General features: G+C 52.0%; 1 protein-coding gene across 3 annotated transcripts; it reads right to left on the bottom strand.

Moving 5' to 3' along the window:
- Nucleotides 1-9: 9 nt before the first annotated feature.
- CARD14 (caspase recruitment domain family member 14) lies at nt 10-25,145 on the bottom strand. Of its 3 annotated transcripts, none has more exons than XM_040244764.1 (21): nt 23,338-25,145; nt 21,087-21,314; nt 19,763-19,900; nt 18,512-18,837; nt 15,746-15,913; nt 14,660-14,779; nt 13,915-14,040; nt 13,269-13,424; nt 12,152-12,259; nt 11,105-11,247; nt 10,923-11,017; nt 9,298-9,358; nt 8,929-9,121; nt 7,248-7,374; nt 6,838-7,075; nt 5,724-5,787; nt 4,919-5,033; nt 3,733-3,906; nt 1,636-1,757; nt 838-953; nt 10-219 (listed from the first exon to the last, which is right to left on the bottom strand). In XM_040244764.1, exons 2-21 carry the CDS (start codon nt 21,295-21,297, stop codon nt 24-26), a joined length of 2,997 nt encoding a protein of 998 aa, XP_040100698.1. In that variant the 5' UTR covers nt 21,298-21,314; nt 23,338-25,145; the 3' UTR covers nt 10-23. The 3 variants fall into 3 exon arrangements, with proteins under 3 accessions (XP_040100698.1, XP_040100699.1, XP_040100700.1); XM_040244765.1 differs by having other exon boundaries at nt 4,919-5,030; XM_040244766.1 differs by lacking the exon at nt 838-953 and having other exon boundaries at nt 51-219.
- Between the last annotated feature and the right edge of the window lie 1,055 nt (nt 25,146-26,200).

Genomic DNA, 26,200 nt, shown 5'->3' with positions numbered 1-26,200 from the left:
CATAGGGGCCATCCACAAGGCCTCTACTCTGTCCACACGACCTTCCTTTGCTCATCCGTGATGGCCAGGCGGACGCAGCTGAGCAGGGCATCCAGGTCACTCCAGCTTTCGGGGGCCAGGCTGCTATATAGACAGGGCACTTTATCCAGTTCAGCCTCCTCTTGCCTGGCAGTCTCCAGGAGCTGGTCCTCTGCAGTACCTAGCCGCTGCAGAGCCTTCCTGCCAGGGACGGAAATGGGAGGGTGGCTTAGGGAGAGTCTTGCACCTGTCTCCCAGCACGGAGCCCCAGAAATCAGCTGCCAGCTTGGAATTCTAGGGGCCTGGATGGACCGATGATGCAACAGCTGTCTAGAAGCCCTAGACATGGGTGGCCTGATTCGAGGTAACCCAACGCCTCATGAAGAAAATACAGCTGGGGCCCTAGATGGTCTTGCACTAATGGAAGGTGGTCTAGTTTACAACTTCAGTTCTCAGATTGTAAAGGGAGCAGCAGGACGTCTGGGTGTGTTTGTCCCAGTCATGAACCAAGTAGTGTTTTTCAGTCTCTGTCCTCACCTAACATGGTTGGATTGTTAACTGTACCCCAGGAAGCATGTGGCCTTAGCCAAGGTCTGGTTCTAGGGTCTCACCTTACTGTCCTCTGGGTTACTCCCGGGGGCTGGCTGCAGGACCTTTGTCCTGGATGTTGTGGGGGAACTCCCCTGTGACACTTGGGGGCTGGCACAGGGTGAGATCCTGGAAACTCCGACACAGGCGCCGGACATGTTCACCATGGGCCTCATGGGGAGTTCCAACACCCATTCAAACCCCACCACCAGCCCCCAGGGGTGCACCTACTTGAATTTCTTTGCCACCTTCTCACTGATGGAGACATGGATAATGATGGGGAAGATCTCCATCCTGTGCAGGACACAGACACTGTCCAGCTGGATGTCCAGGAGGGCGTGGGTGTTCTGGGGGGCGTGGGGAGAGAAGTGAGCCTCAGCCTCAGAGTACAATGAGGGGAGCCCACACTCGGGAAACATGGAGAGAAGCGTACAGGCAGGACTGAAGTTTGAAGGAGATGGGGAAAGAATTTGGGGATGCCCCTTTGTACATGAGCGTGCTTGCTGTACAGTTTTAAAAGTTTCCATCCATTTGACTTTTCACCTCTGATCTAGAAATCAGAGGCCACTGGGATTGCGGGAGGCTTTGTGTGGAGATCAAACCCTAGGAGTCGGTGGCTCCATCAGCCTCTTTGGGGGTTAGAAGGAGACGGGGCCCTTGTGCCTCTGGCTCACAGCTGTTCGTAATTGCTTTGTATCAACAGAAAATTTTATCATTCTCAGATTTTCATATATTTTTCTGAACCTTAAAACATGGAGTGTTATCTCCATTTTATTCATTCATTTAACAAATGTTTATTAAACATCTCCTGTGTCAAGGAAACAGATTCAGGGAATTTAAATCTTGCTCAAGGTCATGTGGACCCCACATGGCAGAAACAGGTCTTTGATCTTTCTGTGATGGAGCCAGAGATGAACTAAGCACCAATCTTGGGTGCTCCAGGGGCCCCTGGAGGTTGGCCCTTCCTGCCTTCTCCCCCTGCCCTCCTCTGGAGATGGAGTTCCTCCCAGCCCCCACCCCACGCCTTACCTTTCCCATGAGGGACTCGACTGCTCTGCGGGTGACACAGTAGAGGCCACCGGATGCCTCTCTTTCCTGGATGATGTCCCCTCTCTGGCTGGAGGTGTCATACTCCTCCTGGCTCAAGTACTCTGAAAGTGACAGTTGATGGGGATGTCACACACCCAGCTGCTCCCTCAAGAGCCTGTGCTGAACACCCCCCACCCCTGCAGACCCCTGTGAGCTCTAGGGGAAGCTCTTGCTAGGGTTTCCTCTTTATAAACCTGACCCTGCTCTCTCTGCTTGGAGGAGTCTGTGCCCTGCACATTCACCCTGAACTCAGACACAGCGGGTGCCCCGTCAATGCCAGGATGTGGGTGGATGGATGGAAGGCTGGGTGGAAGGAAGGATGGAGGGAAAGAAGGAAGGATGGACAGATGTAGATAAACCCCCTCTCCCACCACTTCCTGAGCCCCAAACTTACGTATGCAACTTCTTACACCCAGAAATCCCTTCAAGCCCTTAAATCAGTGGTTCTCAACCAGGGGCAATTTTGCCCCCAAGGGACACTTGGCAATGTCTGGAGACATTTCTGACTGTCATAGCTTTGGGGGAGGGGCTCTGCTCCTAGCATTGAGTGGGTTGAGGCCCAGGTATGTTACCCATCTGCGATGCACAGGACAGCCCACAACAGAGAAGGACCCTGAATGTCATGCCCAGGCTGAGAATTCCTGCCCTGTATAAACATGTTAGAACACACCCCTACTTTTCCCTTCTTCCTGAATAGCACCCACTCTCCCAAGTGAGAACCGCACGTGCCATCCTGCTAGCTTCCACCCTCCAGAGCTCCACCAGACCTTCCAGACAGCTCTTGGGACTACCCTCTCTTCCCTGCTGTGGCTTTGCTGTATCACCTCTGGCCCCAAGGGTTCCAGTGGTCTTTAGCTTCTCCAATCTGTCTTCTATTCTGCTTTCAAAACAGGCATTCAAAGATCAGGCCTGATCCCACCCCCTAGCCCACGGCACTTCCAGGCACCCACCGCCTCCTCCCCATCCTACCTCAGTACTTTGCACATTATGCTTCTCAGCCTGGACTGCCTTGTTCTGCTTACAAACTCCTGCCTGTCACTCCCACCCTTACCCCTACCCCTGTCCAAAGAATTCCTCTCTGGGCCACTGGTGGAGCTTAGACAAGTCAGCCTGCCACATGTTTAGGTGTCTGTCTCCAGAGGCACAGACTAGACACCCAGGGCCTGTAACTCTCTGCACAGAGCCTGACACACAGCAGGTGCTCACTGGAGGAACTGTGTGGACCACACTTGCTCCCCTCTGTCCCCTCTGTGAACTCCAGGAGAGAAGGACAGGGCCTTGTTCACCCTTATGTTGTAGTCTGACTCTCTGGGGCAGCCACCAACCAGGAATGGTGGACAGAAGAAAGTGCCAAGGAGCTAACTCCTGCCCTCCAGCCAGCTGAGCCACCTTTCCTGCAGAGCAGGGCCACTGGGACCCAGGATTCCCACTGGCCAGTTCATCTCCATGGCTCTAAATTGAGTGGCTTTGGGCAGGTGGATGGAGCCCTTTGGTTGTATGACTCCATGAAGTACAAACCTAGCTGCCAGCAGAGCTGCGCTTTGCCCCACCCCTCCCCCGTCCCAAATCCATGTTCATCTGAAACCTCAGATTTTCACCTTATTTGGAAATAAGACCTTTGCACATGCTGTTAGTTAAGAGGAGGTTGTACTGGAGCAGGGTGGTCTGAAATTTAATGACTGGGTCCTCATAAGAAAGTAATGTGAAGGCAGAGGGACACACAGATGAGGAGGCAAGAGATCAGAGTGTTATAGACACAAGCCACCATCAGCCACCGGAGCAGGGAGAAGCAGGAAGGATGCCCTCCACCGTAGCTTTTGGAGAAGGGCAGCCTGTGGAGACATCTTAACTTCAGACTTCCAGCCTTCACAACACTAAGAGGATACATACATCTCTGCTGTTTTAAGCCCCCTGGTTTCTGGTCCTTTGTTTCGGCCACTCCTTTGTCATCCACCCCCTTGAAAGCAGATACAGCATTCTGCCAAGGCCTAATCCCACCACCTGACAGTCAGGTGGGACTCCCAGGTGAAGGCGTACCTGCTGGGCATTTCTCAAACCCTTGGAAGAGGCACAGCTTCTCAATCAGGATCTTCCCGACTACCCTGGGCACGAAGAGCACGGGCCGGGGCCGGCTGGGCCTGTGGGGGTGCACCAGGGTGTAGGGCACCAGGGTGAAGCAGCTCTCGGCCCAAAAGCACACGGTGGAGGGGTCTGTGGGAGGAAGGAGCCGTGAGTGGGCCGGGCGCCGGGCTGCAGCAGCCCCCGCCCCAAGGACAGCCTGTGTCTGTTTTGCTCGCTGCTGCAGCCCGGCCCCTGCAGTAACACGGGCACACGGGGCTCCTGCACGATGCACCGTGGCCTGCACACCTGCCTGGGCTGGTTTCTTTGTACTTGCTGATTAGATGTCCTGCTTCTCTAGGATCACCTTTATAGGCTGCAGCTTAAACTCTTTTCCCCGTTTGGCTCACAGGGAGGATAGAAAACCTGAGTTTATCCTTCCAGTCTGGAAGCTTCCTGTGCCTTCTTCCTTAGCCTCATCCTCAGGGACACATGATCCCAGGCCTTCCCTCCCTCCCTCCCTCCCTCCTCTCCTGGTCATTTCGGTAATATTAGATGCGGGTTGGGTTGGGAGGATCCCCTGGAGGAGGGCATGGCAACCCACTCCAGTTTTCTTGCCTGGAGAATCCCAGGGACGGGGGAGCCTGGGGCCATAGAGTCACAAAGAGTCAGACACGACCGAAGTGACTAAGGACACAGGCACTCAAAGTGCTTTGCAAGAAAATAAACTCAAACAGTTCACCTTTCTCTAAATTCACTTCTGCTTATCTCTTCACACGGCTTTACCTGCGCAGGGGTCTGTGCTGTGCTGGCCTCTGCCACAGCCACTGCTCCCCACCCCAGCCGCTATATTCCCTGGGGCGTCAGAGGGCCCACTGGTTTGTGGAGTGTCAGGCATTTGGAGAGTGCTTAGAATTTACTATTCTAAAAGGACTACTGTCCAGATGACTGTACCAGTGGCTTTGGACCATCTTATTGGGGTAGGTTACAGAAGTAGGAGTGTCAGTTAAAGTTCCCGAAGAGTGTATAAAAACTGTTTTCCAGAAGGGCACATAGACATCAATTATATTTCTTAGATTCTGGCCTAGATGATTGATGTTATCCTGACCAAGCTGCCCAAACACTGCGGCCCCTGAAGACCCTCCACCAGCTCCACCCACCTCACCTTCTACCCGGCTCGGGTCTGACTGGCTCCCTTCAAAGCTTGACCACATAGGGCTGGCCTTGGTTCTGTCCATACTGACAATGCGGACCAACTTCTGGGCTCCCCCAGAAGGCTGCTGGATGAGGGAGAAGGAACGTCATACAGCGCTGGGGGCCTGCCCCCCCCCAAATTCAGGGTGATCTCTGGCCCCAGGCTGTGCCCACTGAATAGTCAGGAGGCCCAGGCTCCATGGGAGGGAATGGGAGATGAGAGGTGGCCAAAGAGGGTCCTCAGGCTGAGCCCTCCCTAGGGAAGGCAGGGAGTGGGAGGCAGGAAGGAGGAGTAGGGTCCCCCAGCCTAGCCCTGCCACGATCCCGGGGGGCTGCCCTAGTGCCTTGCTCAGGGGCAGCTGAGTGTTCTATGTCGGGGCAACCTAATGGTGCCCAGCCTCAGGGGGGAATAAGTGGGGTGCACATGGCAGGCAAATGAGGTGACCTGGGACCAAGAGGCAGGGAGCATACACGATATATCTGCACACAATAGAGCTTGCAGGCTGGGCGGTATGCAGACCCAAGTGAAGGTTTGGACGGTGGGGAAGGGACACACCAGGTCAGCCCACCTCAGGTCAGCAGCCTCCACTCTCCACTCTCCCTCAGTCAGTGCCCACAGTTTTCCAGCCCACCCCAGGGAGGGCTGTGATTTTGCCCGTCCCTCAGGATGATGTGAGTTGGGAGAGAAGGAAGGCCAGTCGGGGGAGAGGCAGAGCCCACCCGAGGGGGCCTCCATGTCTAGGACCTGGACTGACAGGGTGAGCTCCCCACCTCACCTTGCGGGTCACGGTGCTCTGATGAGCCATGTCCTGGAGGAGGGCGATGAGCAGCTGCTGAGCCCTGTGTGGAGGAGAACGACCCCAGCCCAGCTGCAGGGAGGGCTGGACGGGAGAGGTGGGCCCCTGTGCAATGCTCTGGGACATCCCCACTGCCCCCACCACGGTCATTAACCCCAGCAACCCTGTAGTCCCCTGGGGTTCTTAAACACCTGCAGAGCCCCAGCCCACCCCTGGAGATGCTAATTGAATTGTTCTGAGGGAAGGTCCAGGCAACACAGTCTGAGTGGGGTGAGGCCACCATTCCATGACCTCACTAGTCCCAGTGTGGCCTGAGGATTTCAGCCTGGCATCACCCAAAGAGGGCCTGGAAATGCAGAGTCTCAGGCCTCTTCCTGCATCTGCTGAGTCTGATCTCCAGGTGGCAGAATTTGCAGTGAGACTTGAGAGGAGCCAGACGAGACACCATGCTTGGTGCCTTATGGTTGATCTACTATAGAATGTGATTCTGAGCAGGGGAACTGTTGCTCCCAGGGAAGGTGACTGTCTGTCCCAGTTGGCCCGGGACTGAGGGGGTTCCCCAGGACATGGGACTTTCCGACAGTCCTGGACACACCTGCACGATTGGTCACCTTCCCCTAGGGGACACTGGCAATGTCTGGAGAGATTTTAGGTTGTCAGCACAAGGGACGGGGGGGGGGGGGCGCCAGGGCACTACTGGCATCCAGTGGGTGGAGGCTGAGATGCTGCTTGCATTCCAAAGTGCCCAGGATGGCCCCCCATGACAAACGATGAGCCAGTCCCAAACGTCCATAGTGCTGAGGATGAGAAACTGGTCCCACATACCCTAGAATGCTCTAGGACTCAGGTCCATCCCTTTTCACAAAGGAAGCCCATCTAAGCAGCGAATCTGGTGGGTCGCACATTGGAGATTCCACTTCTTGGAGGTGCCCCACCCCATATCCCTGGGCAGTGAAGAGAGCCTCAGGAAGGCTGTTTCTCTAGGGCAGGAGGGGACCTCCTGGCTAAGCAAGGCCAGGGAGTGTCCCCTCCCCTCCCCTGGGCACATCCCCAGGCTCTCTCTCGGGTGTGGGAGGCCAGGACGACTGCTCACCGGGTGTAGTTGGGGATGGTGCCATGCTTGGTGCCCTTGGTGCTATAGGGGCCAACACGGTGGGCGTGCCAGCAGCTGCTGCCCTGGAACAGGGTGTCTGTGACATGCAGGATGTCATTGCAGTGCACCTGAAGCCCTCCCTCCGCCCGCCCCTCCAGGGCCAGATTGACCCGGATGTAGAAGGAGTCCCCTGACGTGGCCACTTTGGCCTCCAGGTCCTGGACCAGCTTCTTATAACCTGATCGAAGAGGACATGGGAACAGGTAAGCCCAGAGCCGTGATGCCCCATAAGGACAGTTCTGCTTTGGGGGCCACTGTGGACTTGGGGCACAGCCTGGCTCTGCAGTGGGCTGGGAGTGTTGGCATCGGAGGCCTCTGGGGGAGGGTGGAGAGGAGAGGGGAGTGTGTACCCTCCATGTTGACCTTCACTGACAGACAGCAGAAGCCATTCACCCTCCGGAGAAGTCCGACGGCCCGCTCCAGGGTCATGCCCTCCAGGACGGCCTTGGACGAGGGCTCGGTTGCCTCGTAATCCACCTGATGGAAGATCGTGAGGGTTACTGCTGTGACCAGGCTTCTGCAGCTGCCGTCTGAGTGCAGGCATGTGCCCTGCAGGAGACTCACTGCTTCCCAGACACCCGTCCGCCCCCATCAGAGCCCTGTGTCAGGACAACTTAATGCAGGGTCTCCAGGCTACATGCATTCCCACCCCGGATCAGGTACTTAGATCGCCACTGGGTGCCTAGTTTCTGCTCTCCAACATGCTCCATTCTAGAGCATTCTGGAGCAGAGTCCTCAGCTTGGGACCATTGACATTTGGGGCCATCCTGGACCTTCCAGGATGTTTTGCACCTTCTCTGACTTCCACCCACCAGATGCCAGGGCACCCCTCATGTCACCCCTTCCCCAGCTGTGAAATCCACAGGGCTCTTATCCACTCATTTGTTCCCAGTGTTGTGTTGGTTTAGGAGAGTAGATATGTTTATAATAAGAAAAACAGATGTTTTTAATGCTGTTAGAACAGAATTGGCCCCATTCGAGTATCAGGACTGTCTCATAAAGGGGCTCTGTTGCTTTAACTACAATGTGAGCTGACAATTGAGAATCTCACCAGGACTGTTAGAAGTGTGACGAAGGGCTTTTGTGTTGGGTGGGCTGATGCTTACGTCAGGAGCTCTGTGTGTGATCATTCGAGACAGAGGAGAACTCAGCTCAGCCCATGGACAGTGGGGAGAAGCAGTAGGGTCCATGAAATCCTGATTGAGGGTGCATCCCCTCCCTCCCCCTCTCAGCCCTACAGCCGCCCCCTACACCCCCCTACCCTGGAAGGAATTGGTGATGCCTATTTTTCAAATTTCCTGCTAATCTTAAAAGGCCTGATGCTTAATAATTCTGCTTTTGTTGTTGCTGCTGTTCAGTCACCAAGTCATGTCTGACTCTTTGTGACCCCATGGACTATAGCACGCTGGGCTTTGCTATCCCTCACCATCTTCTGGAGTTTGCCCAAGTTCATGTCCATTGAATCAGTGATGCTTTTAGGTAACATCAAAGTGACCTCCTTGTCCATCCGTTCACTTAATAATAGTTAGGTTGTACATTTTTGTTTTCTGCAGTTTAATGGATATTTTATAGTAAAAAAAATTTTTTATGTCCCCAAGGTTAAAATGGTGAATTTTATTATGTGTATTTTAACACATATACATGACGTGACAGTAAGATTATCACAATAAAAAAAAAAACAAACCCACATCAGAATCTTACGTAATCTCTATCAGAAGATTCCTGGGCCAAGATTGCTTCATCCCCAAAGCTCACTCAGCTGGTGCATAGTCCAGCCTTCAACAGCTTGTAGGTCACCCTCGAGTTCAAGCATGTTAGGGTGGAGAAGGGCGCAGGGTTTTGATAAGAGTCACCAGGACTCTCTAATCATTGTGTTACTCTGTTTTATGTTAGCCCAAGAAAAGAGCATGGACCAATCCAATAATCCATTTTTGTCAAGTTGAATCCATGGCTGCCTGGGTTACCTGCCCCTCATGCTGACCCCACCCTCAAGAGGATGCTGGGAGCTTGAGGGGCTGGTGCCACACTCACCATGACAATCTGGGTGCCGGGGCGCAAAGCCATCTCATCTGCCGCAGAGCCCGGGGTGACCCGATGAATGAAGATGCCCGTGAGGTTCCCGCCAATAACGCTTATCTGCTCCAGCAGCGCATCCCCCTGGAAGGCCAGCACAGTGATCTGGCTCAGAATCTTGCGGGCCAGCCTCCGCCTCACTGGGAAGCAGCTGCAGGAAGGGAGGGGCCAGAGCTCAGGAGCATCCTAGAGCAGGAGCTTGGGTCTCCCCCTGGGTCCCCTCTAGTCCCAGCATTCTGGAATTCTTCACAGGCCTCAAACAGGCTGACAGTGAGGACACAGTCCTCACTCTGCTCTGCCACCTGCTGGCCCCAGCCCTCTGCTCACCTGGCGGAGAGATAGAGGTCCCCAGAAGACGGCTGCAGGCTGTTCTCAGATTCAGGGAGGTCTAGGAGGAAGCCAGGGGCTCAGGTATGGAGCTGGGCCAGCCCTCAAGGTCACCCCGCTTCTGAAGGAGTTTTGGCTCACCCGTGCAACCTCAGTGTCACCCCCGCCCCTGCTGCAGGCACCCTCCCTACTTGTTCTGTGTTTTGCTGAGGCTGAACCTTCTCTTGCTCCTCCCTTCCTTGATGCCCAGAACCTTGATTCATCGCTAAAATAGGGGAGGCTGGTGGGGAGATGCATTTGTCAGGGTTTAATCTACATTGCGTCCTTTTGCAGTATTTGAGTTGCTAGCATTTTACAAAATAGGGAATCTGGAATCTGGATTTCTGTCTTCACTTGAGAAATCAAATCTGGCATAACTCTGGGCCTGTATTTCTGTGTGGCAGCCACCGCTGGCACTAGTCATCGGCTGACTCCTGGGTCACCCTGCTGCTCAGCTGGCCACAGCAGGACTCTGAGTTGGCAATCTGCAGGGCTAGATGTCCTCAGAGTCTCCCCAAGGCCTATATTTTAATATGTAGCCTGTGAGACAGATGGGCTGCCCCCAGCCCAGGTGTCAGCCTCCCTGCAGGTAAGGTTGCCCTTCTCGCCTCCTGAGCTGCTCAGAGAACCAGAGGGCTCTCAGACAGCTAGTGGTCGCCAGTTGCAGGCAGCCTGTGCCCAGCTCACAGATAAACATACACTTGCGCTCATATTCAAAGCCAAGTGAAATTTTACACTCCCAATGTACTTGAGGTCAAAAGTAAATAAACAAGGACTTGATGCACAATCATGACAAAAGGAAAAAAAAAGAGCATTGACTCATCCTGTTTGTGATCTCACATCCAGGTTGGTTATATCTGGGGTGGAGCCTCCGTTATAAATAAAAATGGCAATGATTTGTAAGAGGCAAGGTTTCTGGTCATGTGACCCACAGAAAGCCTGAGGCCATCAGTCCTGAAGGGCTGCCAGGCGACAGCGTGGGGATACACGCACTCCCTGGTGGCTGTAAGGTGAAATTCAGACAAGATGCTAAGCTCCTGCTCTGTGCAAGGCCCAAGGTGGGGGGCAAGGCCCGTGAGGGGCCTGTGCCTTGAGAAGGAGACAGGACCAGTTATGTGACAAATATGTGGAATAAGCCACAGGAGAAATGGGAATGTCTCAGGTGCCAGCATGCAGCAGAAATGTTTCCAGCAGGTGCCTCAGCGAGGAGCAGTGAGGATGGAAGCCGGTTGCCCTCTGGTATCACTGGGAGGCCCAAGTGTCCATGGGACAGAGAGAGGACGTGTATGTCTGGAGCTATCTGAACTTTATGTTGAGCTGGACGTGGAGGTGAATGCAACTCCTTTAGCCTCCAGGTGAAAACAAAAGGAGACTCAGCAAACACAGCACATCTGGACACTGGTTTGAACAGCCAGGCTGTCTGGATTTTCCCAGAGCTCAGGTCAGGGCAGTAGTCAGGTTCACTCCTCTCTGCCCCTCCCCTGGGGTGTCTCACCTGCCTCCCTGAAGATCCCTGTCTTCTTCCTGGCTCTGCCAGCCCAGCCAGGGGTGGTGTGGTGGCTGCAGAGGTTTGAGGGTACACTCACCTGCCCGGTCTACAATCTCAAAATCCAAGTCTGCATTGCTCTTCTTAGCACCCAGGGAGCCTCCCTGGTCCACCTCCAGGATTTCTGGGCAGCCGCTGCAAAGCATAAGAAGATGGAAGTCAATGTCCCAGGGAGCTACAGGCAGCTGGAGCCACCTGATCCTGTCCATAGCCCCACTCTACCTGGAAGACCAGGGGTCTTCCCAGAAGTCCTCTGTGGCCCGCTTGCACAGGGATTGCTGGCTGGGAGGTGCAGGGCTGCTGGAGCGGAAGCTGTCCACCAGCTCTCGGCTAGACGTGGCACTCAGGTCAGACCAGAGCTGAGACTGGGGGAGGACACAGCAGAAGTCACCATGGGGCTCTAATGGGGATCCCCTAGGACACTATCCCTGTTGCCTCTACTGTGTAGAGTGTAATGATAATAAGCCACAGCCTCCCACTGACAGGGTAGAGGCGGCAAGAGGAGGGGAAAGAGGAGCAAAGAGCCAAGCCACATTAATTGAGCACCTACTATGTGTTGGGTACTCTATTAGCTACTTCTAGATTTTATGTTGCTTAGTTCTTTATTTTTTAAGTTTTTTGGCCACCCTTCCACATATGGGATCTTAGTTCCTGACTAGGGATTGAGTCCATGCCCCCCGCAGTGGAAGTGCAGAAACTTAACCACTGGACCACCAAGGAAGTCACCTGTATCACTTAGTTCTTAACGATAAATCTATCTGGTGGGTAGCATCGTCCCACTTTGGGGTGTCCCAGGTGGTGCGAGTGGTAAGTAATTTGCCTGCCAATGCAGGAGACGTAAGAGATACAGGTTTGATCCCTGGGTCGGGAAGATCCCCTGGTGAAGGAACTGGCAACCCATTCCAGTATTCTTGCCTGGAGATCCCATAGACAGAGGGGTCTAGTGGGCTATAATCCATGGGGGTCACAAAGAGTCAGATGTGACTGAGCATCTGAGCACACACACTGTCCCACTTTACATATAAAGCGACCGAGGCCAGAGAGGCTAAGTTACTGGCTAGTGAGGGTCACGTGCTGACGGGGTGGAAATATGCAAGATGCAGAGCGTGGAACTGGGGATGCAGGTGAAATGTGCAGATCCAGGTGTAGCTCCCCTGTTCACTTGATAAGCCTTTCTTTAGCATCTTTAAGCATCTCCTACGTGCCAGACCCTCTTCTGTCCTGATAGACGAGGTCCAGCCCCAGCAGTGATGGAGGCACTGGCCGTACCTCAGAGGAGCTGCCGTCGCTGTCATCCCGCGGGCAGAGGGCAAACATACGCACCAGCCGCTGCTTCCCCTTCAGACAGGGCTCCCTGGCCCCCACCTCCTGCTTGGGCTGCCAAAGACCCAGACAGGCTGGTTAATTCAGGGAATATCCTAGGCTGCTCTTAGAGTTTCTACCGAGTCGCAACCTCTGTATCTCCAGCTTCCTGAGTGGTTTCCTTTCCTTGGCTTCAAGGCAAAACATTTATGTCCCCTTCTCCCAGCCTGGGACACCTGGCACTGTGGGAGCTGGCCACCAATGGGACATGCGGCAACCAGCTTGGTGACTGCATTTTATCCCCTTTGGATAATACATGTTATTCTCTCCTGGTTATACAAATAATAGATACTATATGTATATCTATACATAGTCCACAAAGAATATTGGTGGAGAGGAATAGGCCAATTAGAGAAGAAAGTAAAATTGACCCATCCTCCCACACTCAGAAATAGAGCAGCAAGCAGTGTGCTATCTATTCTTCAGTCTCTTTTCCATGCATATGTATATATATTTTAACAAGTTTGATGTGGCAAGTGGGGGAGGGAAGAACAGCTGGGACCCCTGCTTAGGGAAGGGAGGGTCTGGCTGTGCTTCCCAGGTGTCCCTGGGCACCACTGAAGAGTCTCGCCCACCCAGCAGGGTGTCTGGAGCTGGAGCTGCTGGCAAGACCATAATTAGAGGTTTTACAGTAATTTTAGTTCTTTGAGAATGCAGCTTCCTTCGTTTCTATCACTCAGCTCTCAGGTAGTTTACTTTCAAGCATCCCAGGAAGACATCACCCACTAGACCAAGTGACTACCTGCACAGCTTCCTATGCTTGCTTTCTTCATTGAGCGCCACACATTCCAGGTTCCAGAACCTTCCACCAAGCTAACCCTTCTATGACTTGCATAGTATTAGCATAAAAAGAGATGCAGAAGCAGACTCAGCCTGCCCCATTGGATACCGTCAACCGTTGATCACACTACACCTCACAGGAGCCAGCACTGTGGACAGAGCTGAATCCGGTGGTGCTAGTGGGCCCATGTGGCTGGCTTGGGTCTGCCCCGAAACCCTGCATCCTCCCCCCGGCAGTGCTCACCCCCGGTGATGACTCGGCCTGCACCTGCAGCCGCTGGACCTGCTGGCGCAGCTCGCAGACCTGGTCCATCAGCTCAAACACCTTCCTGCGGAGGGCGTCCTTCTCAGTCAGGTTCTGAGAAATCTCCATCTGGGCTCCATCCCTTGCTGAGTAGGCCTGGGAGCCGAGATGGAAGACAGGAAGGATCGATGTCCAGAGGATAAAGAGGCTGTGTTGCAGGAGTCCAGCCAAAGAAAGCCCCCGTTTCTGGCCTGTGTTTACCCTGAACTCCCCTGGTGTGCAACACACACAGCTCATTCTGTGGCTTATCACCATTTATGATTCATGTAAAAGTGAACAGTTTCAGTAAGAGTCAGTAAGGGGGTGCACAAAAACACCTCCTGCTAGAAATGAAAGGAGGGAAGATGATGTACAGCAGGCATGGCAACACGTAACACTGGCGGGGAGCTGAGAAACATCCTGGGGACCAAGGAGAGAGACCCCGAGTCTGGAACCTGCTGCCACTAAGGTCAGGTGACCTGGCTGGCCAGCAATAAGCGACACCCAGAGTGGCCTTCCCGACCCCCCTGAGACCCCTCAGGGACTGTACCTTCGGTCCTCGGAGCCCCTCAGCCTGGCACCCAGGCCCCTCACTCCTCCCGGGTACCTGGTCTCGCTCCTTCTGCAGCTCGACCACTTGGCTCTGCAGGGCGTTCATCTTCTCCTTGTAGATTTCACAGTCCACCTTGGTTTTCTGGAACTGGAGCAGAGTCTGCTCCTTCTCTTCCCAGTACTGGACGGAGGGGGACAAACATGGCCCACGAAGGTCAGTGACTCTGAGGGTAGGGCTGAGGATGGGGGTGGGGGAGCCTCGGGGAGAAGTGAGGGAGGTGGTTCTCGCGAGGAAATAAGGTGAACTGATGCTCATTTCTTAAGTGCTAGATTTCAGGTGCATCTAGAGTTGCTGTGTTGTTTATATTTTAATTTGATCATCAAAATATGCATGGGTCCTGCATGTCAAATTGTGTTTTGTTTATTCCATGTCCCAAAGGGCATACCTATTTTCCCTCTGCCCACCTCATTCTCTTCCACTGTCTCCTTTCTCTCATCCTCCCCTTGCCTTTTACAGCAACTAAATAAATCCCTGGCTCTCACCCTGGGGCCCCCATGCACTGGAAATCACTCTGTGTTTTAATCGCTTGTTTGCCTGACCTACTTTCTCATCACTCCACAAAGTAGACGTGGCCTTTAGCATTGGATTCTGAGTTGGTGCCCAGTCTAGACTGACAAAGGAATAAGTGAACAGGCCAATGCATTTCTTGGGCAAAGTTGGTTTTAAGCTCAGTGTGGATTAAAGAATCTGCTTCCTCATCCAGGCAGCCCGGCCCCTAAACACAGCCCAGCAGTGTCACCTGCTTTCGCTGTCTCTCAGCAGCCACCGCCCGCTCCCTCAGAGAGTGGATGCGGTCCACCAGCTCCTGCCTGCTCTCCAAGGCCTCGTCCAGATTCTGCTCCAGAATGTCCTTCTCCGCCTGGCACAAAGAGATGTCAGCCCAGGGACCCTGACCTCCCCGAAGGCCCCAGGGAAACATCCCCATCATCTCGTCCCCAGGACAGGAGGCAGGAAGATTCGAGTCCTGGTGTGGGGATGGATTTAGCTTTATTACTGCACATCAGGCAGGAAAAAAGGCAAGGTCAGCAATTAAAATGGGGAACATGCATTTCAGCTCCACGTGAGCGTGGCTAGGAGACAAAGTACAGGAAGCTCAAAGCTGCTGAGGGTAGTATAGCGCCTCCTTCTTTTAGGCAGTTTCAGCCTGCTCCCTCAATAGATCCAAAGGCAGAGGCTTCCAGGAGGGCGAATTTCAAGGGGTGAGGCATTCCCTCTTCACGCTCACTTTTATGAACAATGGCACAGTTCAGGCCAGGTGACCCACACCCCATGAATGTCTGTGGAAGGACTAGTTCAAAAAATAGATATTTATTGATCGAAAGGGACCGGAGAGGAGAGGCAGATGATTTGCATAATTTCAGGGTGCTGGCAACACGAACTTCTCTGCATCTTACAGTTCCCCACTCCCCCGTGCCTGCCTGAGCGGAATGGTGGAATATTTTGCAGGCAGAAAGTTCCCCCTCTTCCACAACCTTAAAGCTAATCTCATCAATTATAATCAGCCTCCATTTACTCCAAAACAACATAGCACCAGCAAATGAGCTAAGACTTTTGAATACGTGCACAATAGCTTTCAATTTTTCCAGCATATGGGGTCTGGAAAGAACGGGAAGGAGGGATGTGAGAAGGGGTGGTGAAGATGAGTCACTAAGTTTCATCTCACCCAGACCTTAGCTCACCTCAGTGGAACCACCTGTCAGAAATCCCACAGTGTGGAGGCCACAGGCCAAGGCCAGTGACACTACCTGCTGGCCACCAGGGGAGGAAGCTGAGCCTTGAGGGGAGACCAGGGCAGGAAGTGAAACTTGGGGGCACCAGGACCCACCAGGCTGAAGGTCAGGGAGCGGAGCCTCTCATTCTCCTCCTTCAGGCGGCTCAGCTCCTCATCTCCAGGCTCCAGGTCACTGGCCATCTTCAGGGACCGCTCTCGAAATTCCCGCTCACAGGAAGAAGACATCTTCTCTCGCTGCAGCTCTTGCTTCATGAGATACAGCTGTCAGAGAGGAGAAGGAGGGGGAGAAGGTCACTGCTGTTTCTCCTCTAGACCAGGAGCCGGGTGTGGTCCTCAGCCTTTCTCCTTAGTGATGATGTTTTTCATACTCAAAAAGGTCCCTCTCCCAAGATTTCAAAATCCATAAAGGGTTTTACCTAACGAATAGTCCCTGTAGGGTGATAAAAGCATTTGAGCTTTATCTTACTCGGAGGTGTAGGGGTTAAATCACTGAGCTGGGGTCCCCAGGAACAGAGAAAGGAGCCCTTGCCATCAGCTCTTGGATCTGACAGCCAGTGCAGCCAGGGATGAATGGCTTCTAAGCCTCCTCCAGCATGGCCCTGCTTCTCCGCCTTTCCACATTCCACTAAACATGTCAGGTGAAGTGGGGGGCAGCAAGAAGAAACCCCGGGGGATCTACTGGACTTAGAGGTTTGGTGTGAACTCATGATTTCTAAGCTATGTGCATGTGTGTGTCTATGCAGGGCCGCATGCAATGCGCCTATGCATATCTGGAGGCGTATGTACGCCTGGGTAGCTATGTGCATGTGTGTGTCTATGCAGGGCCGCATGCAATGTGCCTACGCATATCTGGAGGCGTATGTACGCCTGTGCAGCTATGTGCATGTTTGCTAGTCCTCCTGCTAAAACGGCTGAGGAGCAAAGACACCCCAGTAGCAATGAGCACACCTAGAGCCTAGACCTTGGTCACTGAAAGGAACTGGGGCCCCTTGAAGAAATGGTTGACTTTGGAGCTGAGGTGGGGTGGGTATGAGATGATCCTGGAATATCTTGTGATGATGCAAAGAAAGTCAGTGCTAAGAAAACTCGATGGCATGGCATGTCCCAGGACACAACATATTGAAGGGGTTCCCACTGCCAAATCTAGGACACTTTGAGCACCAAACTAAAGACAGTAACATGTTACAGATTATTGGAAATAGGAATCCACGCATCTGTGCCAATAACAGATGCACAAGTGTGGAAAGGAAAGGCTCCCTCTCACGGTCAGGATGCTGAGGGCGAACTGGTCACCAGGGGGAGCACTGGAGATGGGGCTCATTATTTTGCAGCCACCAGAGTAAAGATGTGCTCAGGCAAGAATCACTGGTCAGGCTAAGTCCAGGGGGAGGTGTCAACATGAAGCTAGGGTGCTTGCTGGCCGCAAAACACCTCTCCCATACCCCGGATTGCTTACCAGCTGCAGGGAGTAATAGTAAGAGTACTTTGGTGATTTTGGTACAATACCTGATCCTGGACTGGAGGGAAAATGCCATAAAGAATGTACTTGCTCAGAGGTTAAAGCGTCTGCCTGCAATGTGGGAGACCCAGGTTCAATCCCTGGGTTGGGAAGATCCCCTGGAGAAGGAAATGGCAACCCACTCCAGTATTCTTGCCTGGAAAATTCCATGGACTGAGGAGCCTGGTGGGCTACAGTCCACGGTGTCGCACAGAGTTAGACACGACTGAGTGACTTCACATACATAAAACTGGAACATTTTGGGAGAATGGCATTGAAACATGTATAATATCATAAAAGAAACGAATTGCCATTCTAGGTTTGATGCAGGATACAGGATGCTTGGGGCTGGTGCACTGGGATGACCCAGAGGGATGGTATGGGGAGGGAGGAGGGAGGGGGGTTCAGGATTGGGAACATGTGTACACCCGTGGCAGATTCATGTTGATGTATGGCAAAACCAATACAATATTGTAAAGTAATTAGCCTCTAATTAAAATAAATAAATTTAAATTAAAAAAACTGGAACACATACAGTAGCTTTAAGGATTATATGACTGTAATTTTATGAAGTTGACAACTGCACCACAATTATATAAGAGAAATTTCCTATTTTTAGGAAATATACATCAAAATGTTTGGGGGTAAAGGGCCATGATGCATTCAACTCAAGTGGTTCAGGAAAAAGTGTGTGTACGTGTGGGGAGGGAAAGAGAGAGAGCACAGTGATAAAGAAAAGGTATGTGGATGTATTTGTATTTTTATCTGTATATTTTTGGGTAAATTCAAAATTCTTTCTAAATAAAATTTAGAAAACTAAAATCAAACAGTGCCATAGTTAAAAGCAAATGCCAAAATGACAAGGAATGACTATCCTCCATAAAGAACTCTTGTAGATCAATAAGAAGATACAATAATTATCCCCAACAGAAATACGAGTAAAAGACTGTTGGGGTCTGAGGGGGCCTCACTAGTAACATTCCTGTTCTCCCATCTGTATCCAGGACCAGCTGAGAAAGACAAAGGAGGAGCCAATAGAAGTCCCCTTGGTTACTGATGCAGTCAGAGGGGAGCAGGTCTGGGTGGTTCCACTATTCCATAACAGCCACCACTCCCAGAATAGCCAGACAGTCTGCCAGAGGTAGGACGAGGAGGAGGGCTCCCCATTGTGGGCACTTCACAGACCAGGCAATTAAGGCAAGGTGGACTTGAGGCCACATAGCTTATTCGAGGGGATCTTGGTGGAGAAGTTTCCTGCAGGGGTGTTACAGGGAGTGGGAGAGGGGTTCCAGGAGAAACCAGCAAGTGCAAAGGCCCAGAGTGGGGAGCAGCTGGTCAGAATGGTCACCCCGAGCTGTTACCTCTTCCTGCAGGCTGCGGCAGCGCGTGGTGGCCAGCTCCTTCTCCTGTAGCGCATTGCTGTAGTGCAGCGAGAGATTCAGCATCTCATCCTTCAGCTTCAGCACCTCGTGGAAGTGGGCGCTGACCTCGCGCTTCATGCGGCTGTGATCGGTCTCCAGCTGACTCAGGCCCTCAGCGTGGGCCTCGGCCTGGTCCAGGCGCTCCTGCAGCTGCTGGCACTGCCGCAGCAGTGCCTCCTTCTGCCCCTTTTCCTGACTCAGCTCCTCCTGCAGGCTCCCGATGGCCCCGGCCAGGCACTCGGTCAGCTTGGATGTTTCCATGAGCCCTGAGGGACAGGGCAAGTAGGCCAGGGGCTCCTCGTCCTGCAGGGTCTTGCTTCCTGCACCCACACTCTCAAGCAGGGCCCCCACCCTAATTTGTGGGTCACTGTAAATGCTTCCAGGCTCAACAGGACTCGATATTTCGGTTAAATAAATAGCACGACAGGTGATTTTTGTCCCCATTCTTGCTTCCCTGTGGGACCTGGCTGTTTAAACCTAACTCCCCATCCCCTGCCACCATCAGCTGAACCTTGCTCGATGTTCATTCTCATGTCATCCTAAGGAAAGCATAACAAAGAACATGAATCTGTATAACAGAACCCTGAATCCCATAAATAGGGGCTGTGATGACAAATAGGCTGAAATACTTTCTTATCCACAGTTTTGAGTGATGTCGCCCTGCCCCTTCAAATACCTAAATCTCTCAACAGCTCCTCCAGGGAAGCCTAAAATGACTCAGTTAATGAACAAGACCTCATCTCCCACCTGGCCAGTATAAATCTTTACTTAGAAGCTCCTCTCCTTTTTCCTGCTGTCGGCCCCTCCCAAGAGCCAGAGCTGGGCAGGACTGGGCAGGACCGAGTGGGAACCGGTTCCTTCTGCCTCAAGCACCTCAAGGTAAAGGTTTTCTAGGAAAGGACACACTTCCTCTTTGCCTGTGCCTCTCAGATGCAGGTTCCATGCCCTGTGAGGGGTCTGCTCTTGGTGTTGGATAGTTAGGGACAAAGCTTTTCATTTATAACCCAAGGCCATGGGCTCTGCCTACCCACCCCCATTAGGGTTAGTGTGTGTGTGTTGGGGGGGTCTCCTCACCCCCACAGTCTGGAGGGTGTGGTTGGAGCACAGGGACAGGAATGTCTGCCCAGTTTGGAACAGCCTACAGTCAAGGAGGGACACCTCCTCACCCCTGGTTATATCCCCAGATCTTACCACTGAAGTTTGTGAAGTCCACGCTGGGCTGCAGCCCGGTGACTAGGGTGTAGACATCAGGGTTGTGGAACTTCAGGCTCTCCAGGAAGGCAACGGCCCCATTCTTGCCTCGAGTCTTTAGCAAATCCAGCAAGTATCCTTGGGAGAGAGAACAGTCTTAGCTAGCCAGGTACTGGGTGGGCTTCCCATGAAGGAAGCAGAGTACAGCGGGGTGGCAGTCATCCTTGCACATCTAGGAATCAGGAGGTCAAAGCAGTTTTCCAGGGTCGATTTACTACTTCCATGATAGTGGTCAGACTCAAAAGGGGTCAGGCTGATATTTATTGAGGAACTGCTACAACCCAAGTGCTAAGAGTTGAGAATAAAAGACTCAAAAGGATAATCGTTGCTCTCCAGACCTCTCCCAGGTGTGTTGTGGACACATGCAGACACACATGTACAAAGCAGGTGGGAGGGAAGAAGCAAATAGCAGTGCCCAGGGTCCGGTCCTAGAGAGGCTCAGGCCTTCCAAGCCCACCTAGATCCCATCACTCTCAGCTTGAATTAGCTTGAATTAATTTCTCCCCTATAATGGTCGTTAGGCAACAGGCATAAATAGTATCACATTGATAGCTACCACTTACTGCCTGTTTTCGAAGACCCAGGCTTTGAGATGAGTATCCGATAAAGAGTAACTCATTCCATTCTCCTAACAATTTCATATGATGAAGCTTTCCTGTTTTTGAACGAATAAACACAGCTAGTCAGACAATCAGAATCAGCTCCAAAGACATCTGGAGTGGGTTGAGTTGTGGCCCCCAAAGTTATGTCTACTTGGAAGCTACCAATGGGACCTTGTTCAGAAAAGACTTTGCAGATGTAATTAAGGTAAGGATCTCAAGAGGAGGTCCTCCTGAGTTAGGCAGGTAGGCCATAATCCAATCACAAACATTCTTATAAGAGACAAAAAAGGAAAAGACAGAAAGAAGGACGTGTGATGATAGAGGCGGAGATTGCAGTGATGTAGCCACAAACCAAGGATGCTGGGGCCACCAGAAGCAGAAAAAGGCAAAGGTTTTCTCCCCTAGAACCTTCAGAGGGAGTTCAGCCCTTCTGACACCTTGATTTCAGGCTTTTGGCCTCCACAGTGTGAAAGAAGACGTTTCTGCAGTTTTAAGCCACCCAGTTTGTGGTCATCTGTGGTGGCATTTCTGGGGCACTAACCCAGTCCCATGACTTGACCTCAGGTCACCTCAAGGTCCTGTACTCCCTGCCCTCACACAGGTCTTTCCAGCACCACCTGCGCCAAGCTGGCTCTGCAGTGGGCTGGGACACAGGTCCTCACCAACTCTCATGGCTGTGTTGTTGAACCTGGGGCTGTGCAGCACCTCCTCCTCATCCAGCTGGTCCAGCACCTTGGCCTGGCGCAGGTAGGGGGTAAGACGGCTGGGGCAGATGCTGCGTACAATCCGGCAGCGGTGGTCCTCCATCATCTCCCACAGCACCTCCTCATCCAGGGAGGTCAGCGAGGAGTCTGTGCGGCACAGCTCCGCCATGGCCCGGCCTCAGCACCCTGGATGGGAAGGGTGGCCACGGAGGGCTGGGGTCAGAGAGACACAGCTTCCTGTCCAGGAGGTCTTTCCATCCAAACCCTCTTCCCCAAGTCAGCAGTAGGGAGGAAATGACCAATTCAGAGAGGTCATGACACTCGCTCTGGCCCAGGTGTCCTGTGACCAGCAGGAGGATGCTGTCCATCCTTGTTGATATCAAGTCAATCCCTCAACCAGGAGCAGAGCAAGCAGAACGGGGTTTCTTTTGGATTCAGGAGACTGGATTTGCCTTTAAATCTCAGGAAGCTGCCCCTGGCCTGGGGAATGGGTGTACTGAATGAGGGTGACATTACAAACCAGATGGATGGGGCTTTCCCTGGCGGTTCAGTGGTTAAAACTCTGTGCTCCCAGTGCAGGGGGCCCAGGTTCAATCCCTGGTCAGGGAACTAGATCCCACATGCTACAACTAAAGATCCTGCATGCTACAGCCAAGTCCTGGTACAGCCAAATAAATAAAAAATAAAATAAAAATCTGTCTCATTGAAAAAACAAAACAAACCAGATGGATCTAGAACATGTATTCTTAATAGGTGTGACAGAGCCCTCAAGGGGTCAAAAATTGATTCTTGAGCAAAAATTCTTACTCTTCTGTGTACTAGAGTGGGTTGCTGTTTCCTCCTACAGGGGACCTTCGACCCAGGGATCGAACCCAGGTCTCTTACGTCTCTTGCTTTGGCAGGCAGGTTCTTTACCACTAGCGCCACCTGGGAAGCCCATATAAAGCACAGATGTACATAAACAGACAGTATATCTGTGAGGTTAACATCTCATGAAAAGGTGATTGGGGAAAGGGGAGACACAATCACATTCAAGCACAAGACCTTGTGTTAAGAGGACCTCAGAGGACCCCCTGCCCAGACTGCCAGCCACAGATGCTCCCTGGCTTTGTAATGAGTCACCTCCACAGGTGTGCCCCCACCTGAGCCCCTCTCCTCCCTCCAGCCCTGGCACAAAGTTACTAGCCCACTGATCCATTTAAATAAGATGCTTTTAACCTGCAGCCTGTTTTAAGCATCCTAAAAAAAGTCCTTCAAATGATTTAAAATATCCATATACCAGTCACACAGACTCAACCCATCTTAACACTTTGTACCTGCTCTCCTTTTTGAGGACACGCAGTTAGAGACAGCCCAGTTCTGGTGTCTCCAGGTCCTGTCCCTCGCTCTCTTCTTGCAGGTAACTTCTGGACCGCATGATGCATATGAGTGTGTCTACACAGGGCATCTTGTCATGTGCCCCCGGGAACCCCATAGACAGTGTGGTACTAGGCATGGCTCTACACTCAGCCTGTTTATTTTTTTGTTATTTTTGCCATACCACGTGGCTTGTGGGATCTTAGTTTCCCTACCAGAGATCAGATCCGGGTCCATGGCAGTGATAGCCCAAGTCTTAACCACTGGATAGCCAAGGAAGTCCCTCAGCCTGTTTTTTGAGGTTTAACAAATGGATACATGCAGCTTGATCTATTTTTAAACTGTGTACTGAATTCAATTACACTAAGAAACCACAGTCGGTGCTCCAGTGGATGGGCCTTAGGTTGTTTCACCTTTTTCTCCAACACACGCAGTGCCACAGTGACTGTCCATGTACGTCACCTTGAGCGCAGGCGGGAGAGTTTCTCTCAGACCTGAGAATTCCTATGATTTGGTTCTTTTCATTTGGAATGGCAAGGTGGAGCAGGTGGAGTCAAATACCTGTATTTTACAAAAAGCTTTAGGCTGTACCACACGACACATGGGCTCTTAGTTTCCCAACCGGGGATTGAACCTGTCCCCCTGCTTGGAAACTCAGAATTTTAACCACTGGACCACCAGGGTAATCTCTCAAATACCTCTTGAAGAGGTCTATATACGAAAAATGCTTGAAAACTATAGCAAATCAACCCTTGTAAACTAAGAAAACAAGGAGATGGTCACTGGAGGGTCCTATCCCCCTGGAAAGCCCCTACAGTCCATGCGAGGAGCCCCATCTTTAGCGAGGACTCACCAAAAACTGCTCAAATTCGTTTTTGCAGGCACTCCTCACGGTGGGATGGGATCCCGGGTCCCCTCTGAGGCCAGGTGTGGTGCCGGCAGGATGGGGCTGGGCGAGAAAAGCCGGAAACCCCGTGCTAAGATGATCTCATATCCATCTCGAGCCGCACGACTTGCACAGAAACTGAGTTTCGGCACCAAAGACTAACGCAAGGGGAGAGAAAAGCAAACTGTTCCAGGAAACAATTCGACAGATCTTTGATCCCTATCATTTGCTTAGGAACTATAAAAGCTTCCTTGGGGCTTGGAAGCAGGCTTGTAGAAGGAAAGTGAGCTTTGAACCCTAGGAGACCAAGGAGAGTGCGCAGGTGCAACAGTCACATGGTGTGTCTCTGTCACCATGGGGCCAGACTCCACTGACACCCTTCCCCTAAGTCTTGTACTCAGAAGGAGGGATCTGCCGACAGTTGTGGGTAGGAAAGGGGTGTGGGGATCTCACTGGTTGAGGAAGAAGAGGGAGTAAGCCAAGAATAGGAGTCCTGTCCTTAGGTGGTTCATTCCTGGTTCCTTCAGGGAACAGTTGATGGATGCTTAGGAATCAGGGTTTTATAGGTTGAACTGTGTCCATGAATCAGGGTTTTATATGTTGAAGTCCTCACTCCCAGTACCTGTGAATGTGGTTTTATTTGGAAATCATGGCAGATGTGATCAAGATAAAGTTGTTCGGGTGGGGCCTTAAATCCCTTATGACTTAGTGAACTTATCAGAAGAGAAGCAATCCAGAGACAGACTTACAGGAAGAAGTCATGTGACAACCAAGGCAGAGATCAGAGCGATGCTCGTAGAAGCCAAGGGTCACCAAGAATTGCAAGCAATACCTGAGGCTCAGAGGACGGCATCGAGGACATTCTCCCTGAGACCTTCAGGTGGAGTCTGGACCTCCTGGCACCTGGATTTTGGATTTCTGGTTTTCAGAACTCAGGGCAAATACATTTCTGTCATTTTAAGCCATGTGATGTGGTAATTTATTATGGCACTTTGGGAAACTAATACATAAGCACAAAGGGAATTTGGAAACTGGCTTAAGTCCTGGAGTGCCCGGCCATGTCCAAGCAGTCAACTACACACTTGAATGGAAGGCTCACGAGCTCCTAGGCTCTCTACCCGGTGGAAGTCTGCATCTCTTTGGTGTGGCCTTTCAAATCGGGATGACCTACCTTGCATCAGGACCAGCTGTGCAATCCACAGAGCCCAGTACAAAATGAAAATATGGGCCCCTAGTTTTAAAAGTTTCCAGAAGTTGTAGACAGTGACAGCAGAGCATTAGACCAAGCACAGGGTCCTAGGGACAGGTTACATCCATGAAGCTGGCCCTGATTTGCATGATCAAGGGGTCTCCAGGCCCCCATTCTGTAATTTATGCCTAAATTCCTATCTCACCCAAGTGATTCTCTTGTGATGATCAATGCCCTTCTGTGAGGTTCTCTTTTAGATGTCGCTGGGGGAATAAGCATTCACTTCTTGGCACCTAGAGGTGGGTGGGCTTGTCAAGAGATGAAGGGCCAAATGAGATGCACCTTCTCCATGGCTGCCAGACTGGTTACTTGGGGCCAGGACAGGCTTCTAACTGGTCAACCACCCAAGGACCCAGGACAGAGGATCAGTTCCAGGAGCAGTCCTTCCCAGCCCCATCCAGCCCTGCCTCAAAAGGCCATAGTCTTTTGGCCTTTGGAGGTGTGGCAGCAATAATATATCAGGTGCCCAGCCCCAGTGCTTGGCCAAAGGAGGCTGGGCCTGCAGTCACCCAACAGCCCTGCGCCCCCTGCCCCGGAGGCCCCGATACAGCTGAGTGCTTCTGCCCTCGGCCGATTGTGTTCCCTGCCAGCCTCCTCCATTCCACCCCTGTGTGTGCATGCTTAGTCGCTTTAGTCATGTCCGACTCATTGTGACCCCATGGACTGTAGCCCAACAGGCTGCTCTGTCCATGGGAATTCCCAGGCAAGAATACTGGAGCAGGTTGCCATGCTCTCCTCCGGGGAATCTTCCTGACCCAGAGATCAAAGCTGTGTCTCTTGCATCTCCTGTGCTGGCAGCATTGGCAGATTCTTTACCACCAGCACCACCTAGGAAGGCCCCCCCAATTCCACCCCTACACTGGCTCAGTCCAGCATCCCGTTCCCCTCAGTCAACCCCACTACCACCAGGACTGTGTTACATGGGTGCCAAGGTGCCTAGGCAAGGGGTTCCCCTGTGCCTTTTCAGATGACAACCTCGTGAGTGCTGCAGCTCTCACCGTGTCCAGTGCAAAGGCTCTGGGTCAGATTCCACACATAGAACCAGTCCAAACGGGAAAGGTGCTGAATGAAGAAACTCACAGAGTCTCTCTTCGAGAGCCTTGCAAAATGAGTCAAAAAATGTAAACAAACAAACAAGAACAACAACAGAAAACCTGCAGCCACAAAATACAAACAATGGAAAGGTAAACAAGTTTCTCCCCAAAGTTTTGAGAAATGTTGGAATATCAGATGAGCCCCAAAATGGATGAAGTGGTGCCAAGAGGCTCCGGACTGCCAGCGACAGAACTGCATCTCCACGGAAGCATGTAGATTTGAAATAAAGTCTCTACCTTGTCATGGTTTTCGTAATCTCTTAACTTTAGCGGGAATTTTTAAAGAAGTAATGGTTCTTGGAAACGTTTATACTGCATTTAGCAATTCAACCATAATCTTAAATGTAAGTAAAGCTAAAATTTTGCTTTTAAAACAGGTGAGGACTTCCCTGGTGGTTCAGTGGTTAGGATTTTGCCTTCTAATGCAACAGGTTCAGGTTCAATTCCTGGTCAGGAAGCTAAGATCCCACATGCCTCATGGCCAAAA

The sequence above is a fragment of the Oryx dammah genome, unplaced genomic scaffold, assembly GCF_014754425.2.
Source record: "Oryx dammah isolate SB20612 unplaced genomic scaffold, SCBI_Odam_1.1 HiC_scaffold_8, whole genome shotgun sequence".
In the NCBI taxonomy this organism is placed as follows: Eukaryota; Metazoa; Chordata; class Mammalia; order Artiodactyla; family Bovidae; genus Oryx; species Oryx dammah.
Note: the sequence above shows the minus strand (reverse complement) of the source record. Positions and strands in the feature narration are given on the sequence as shown.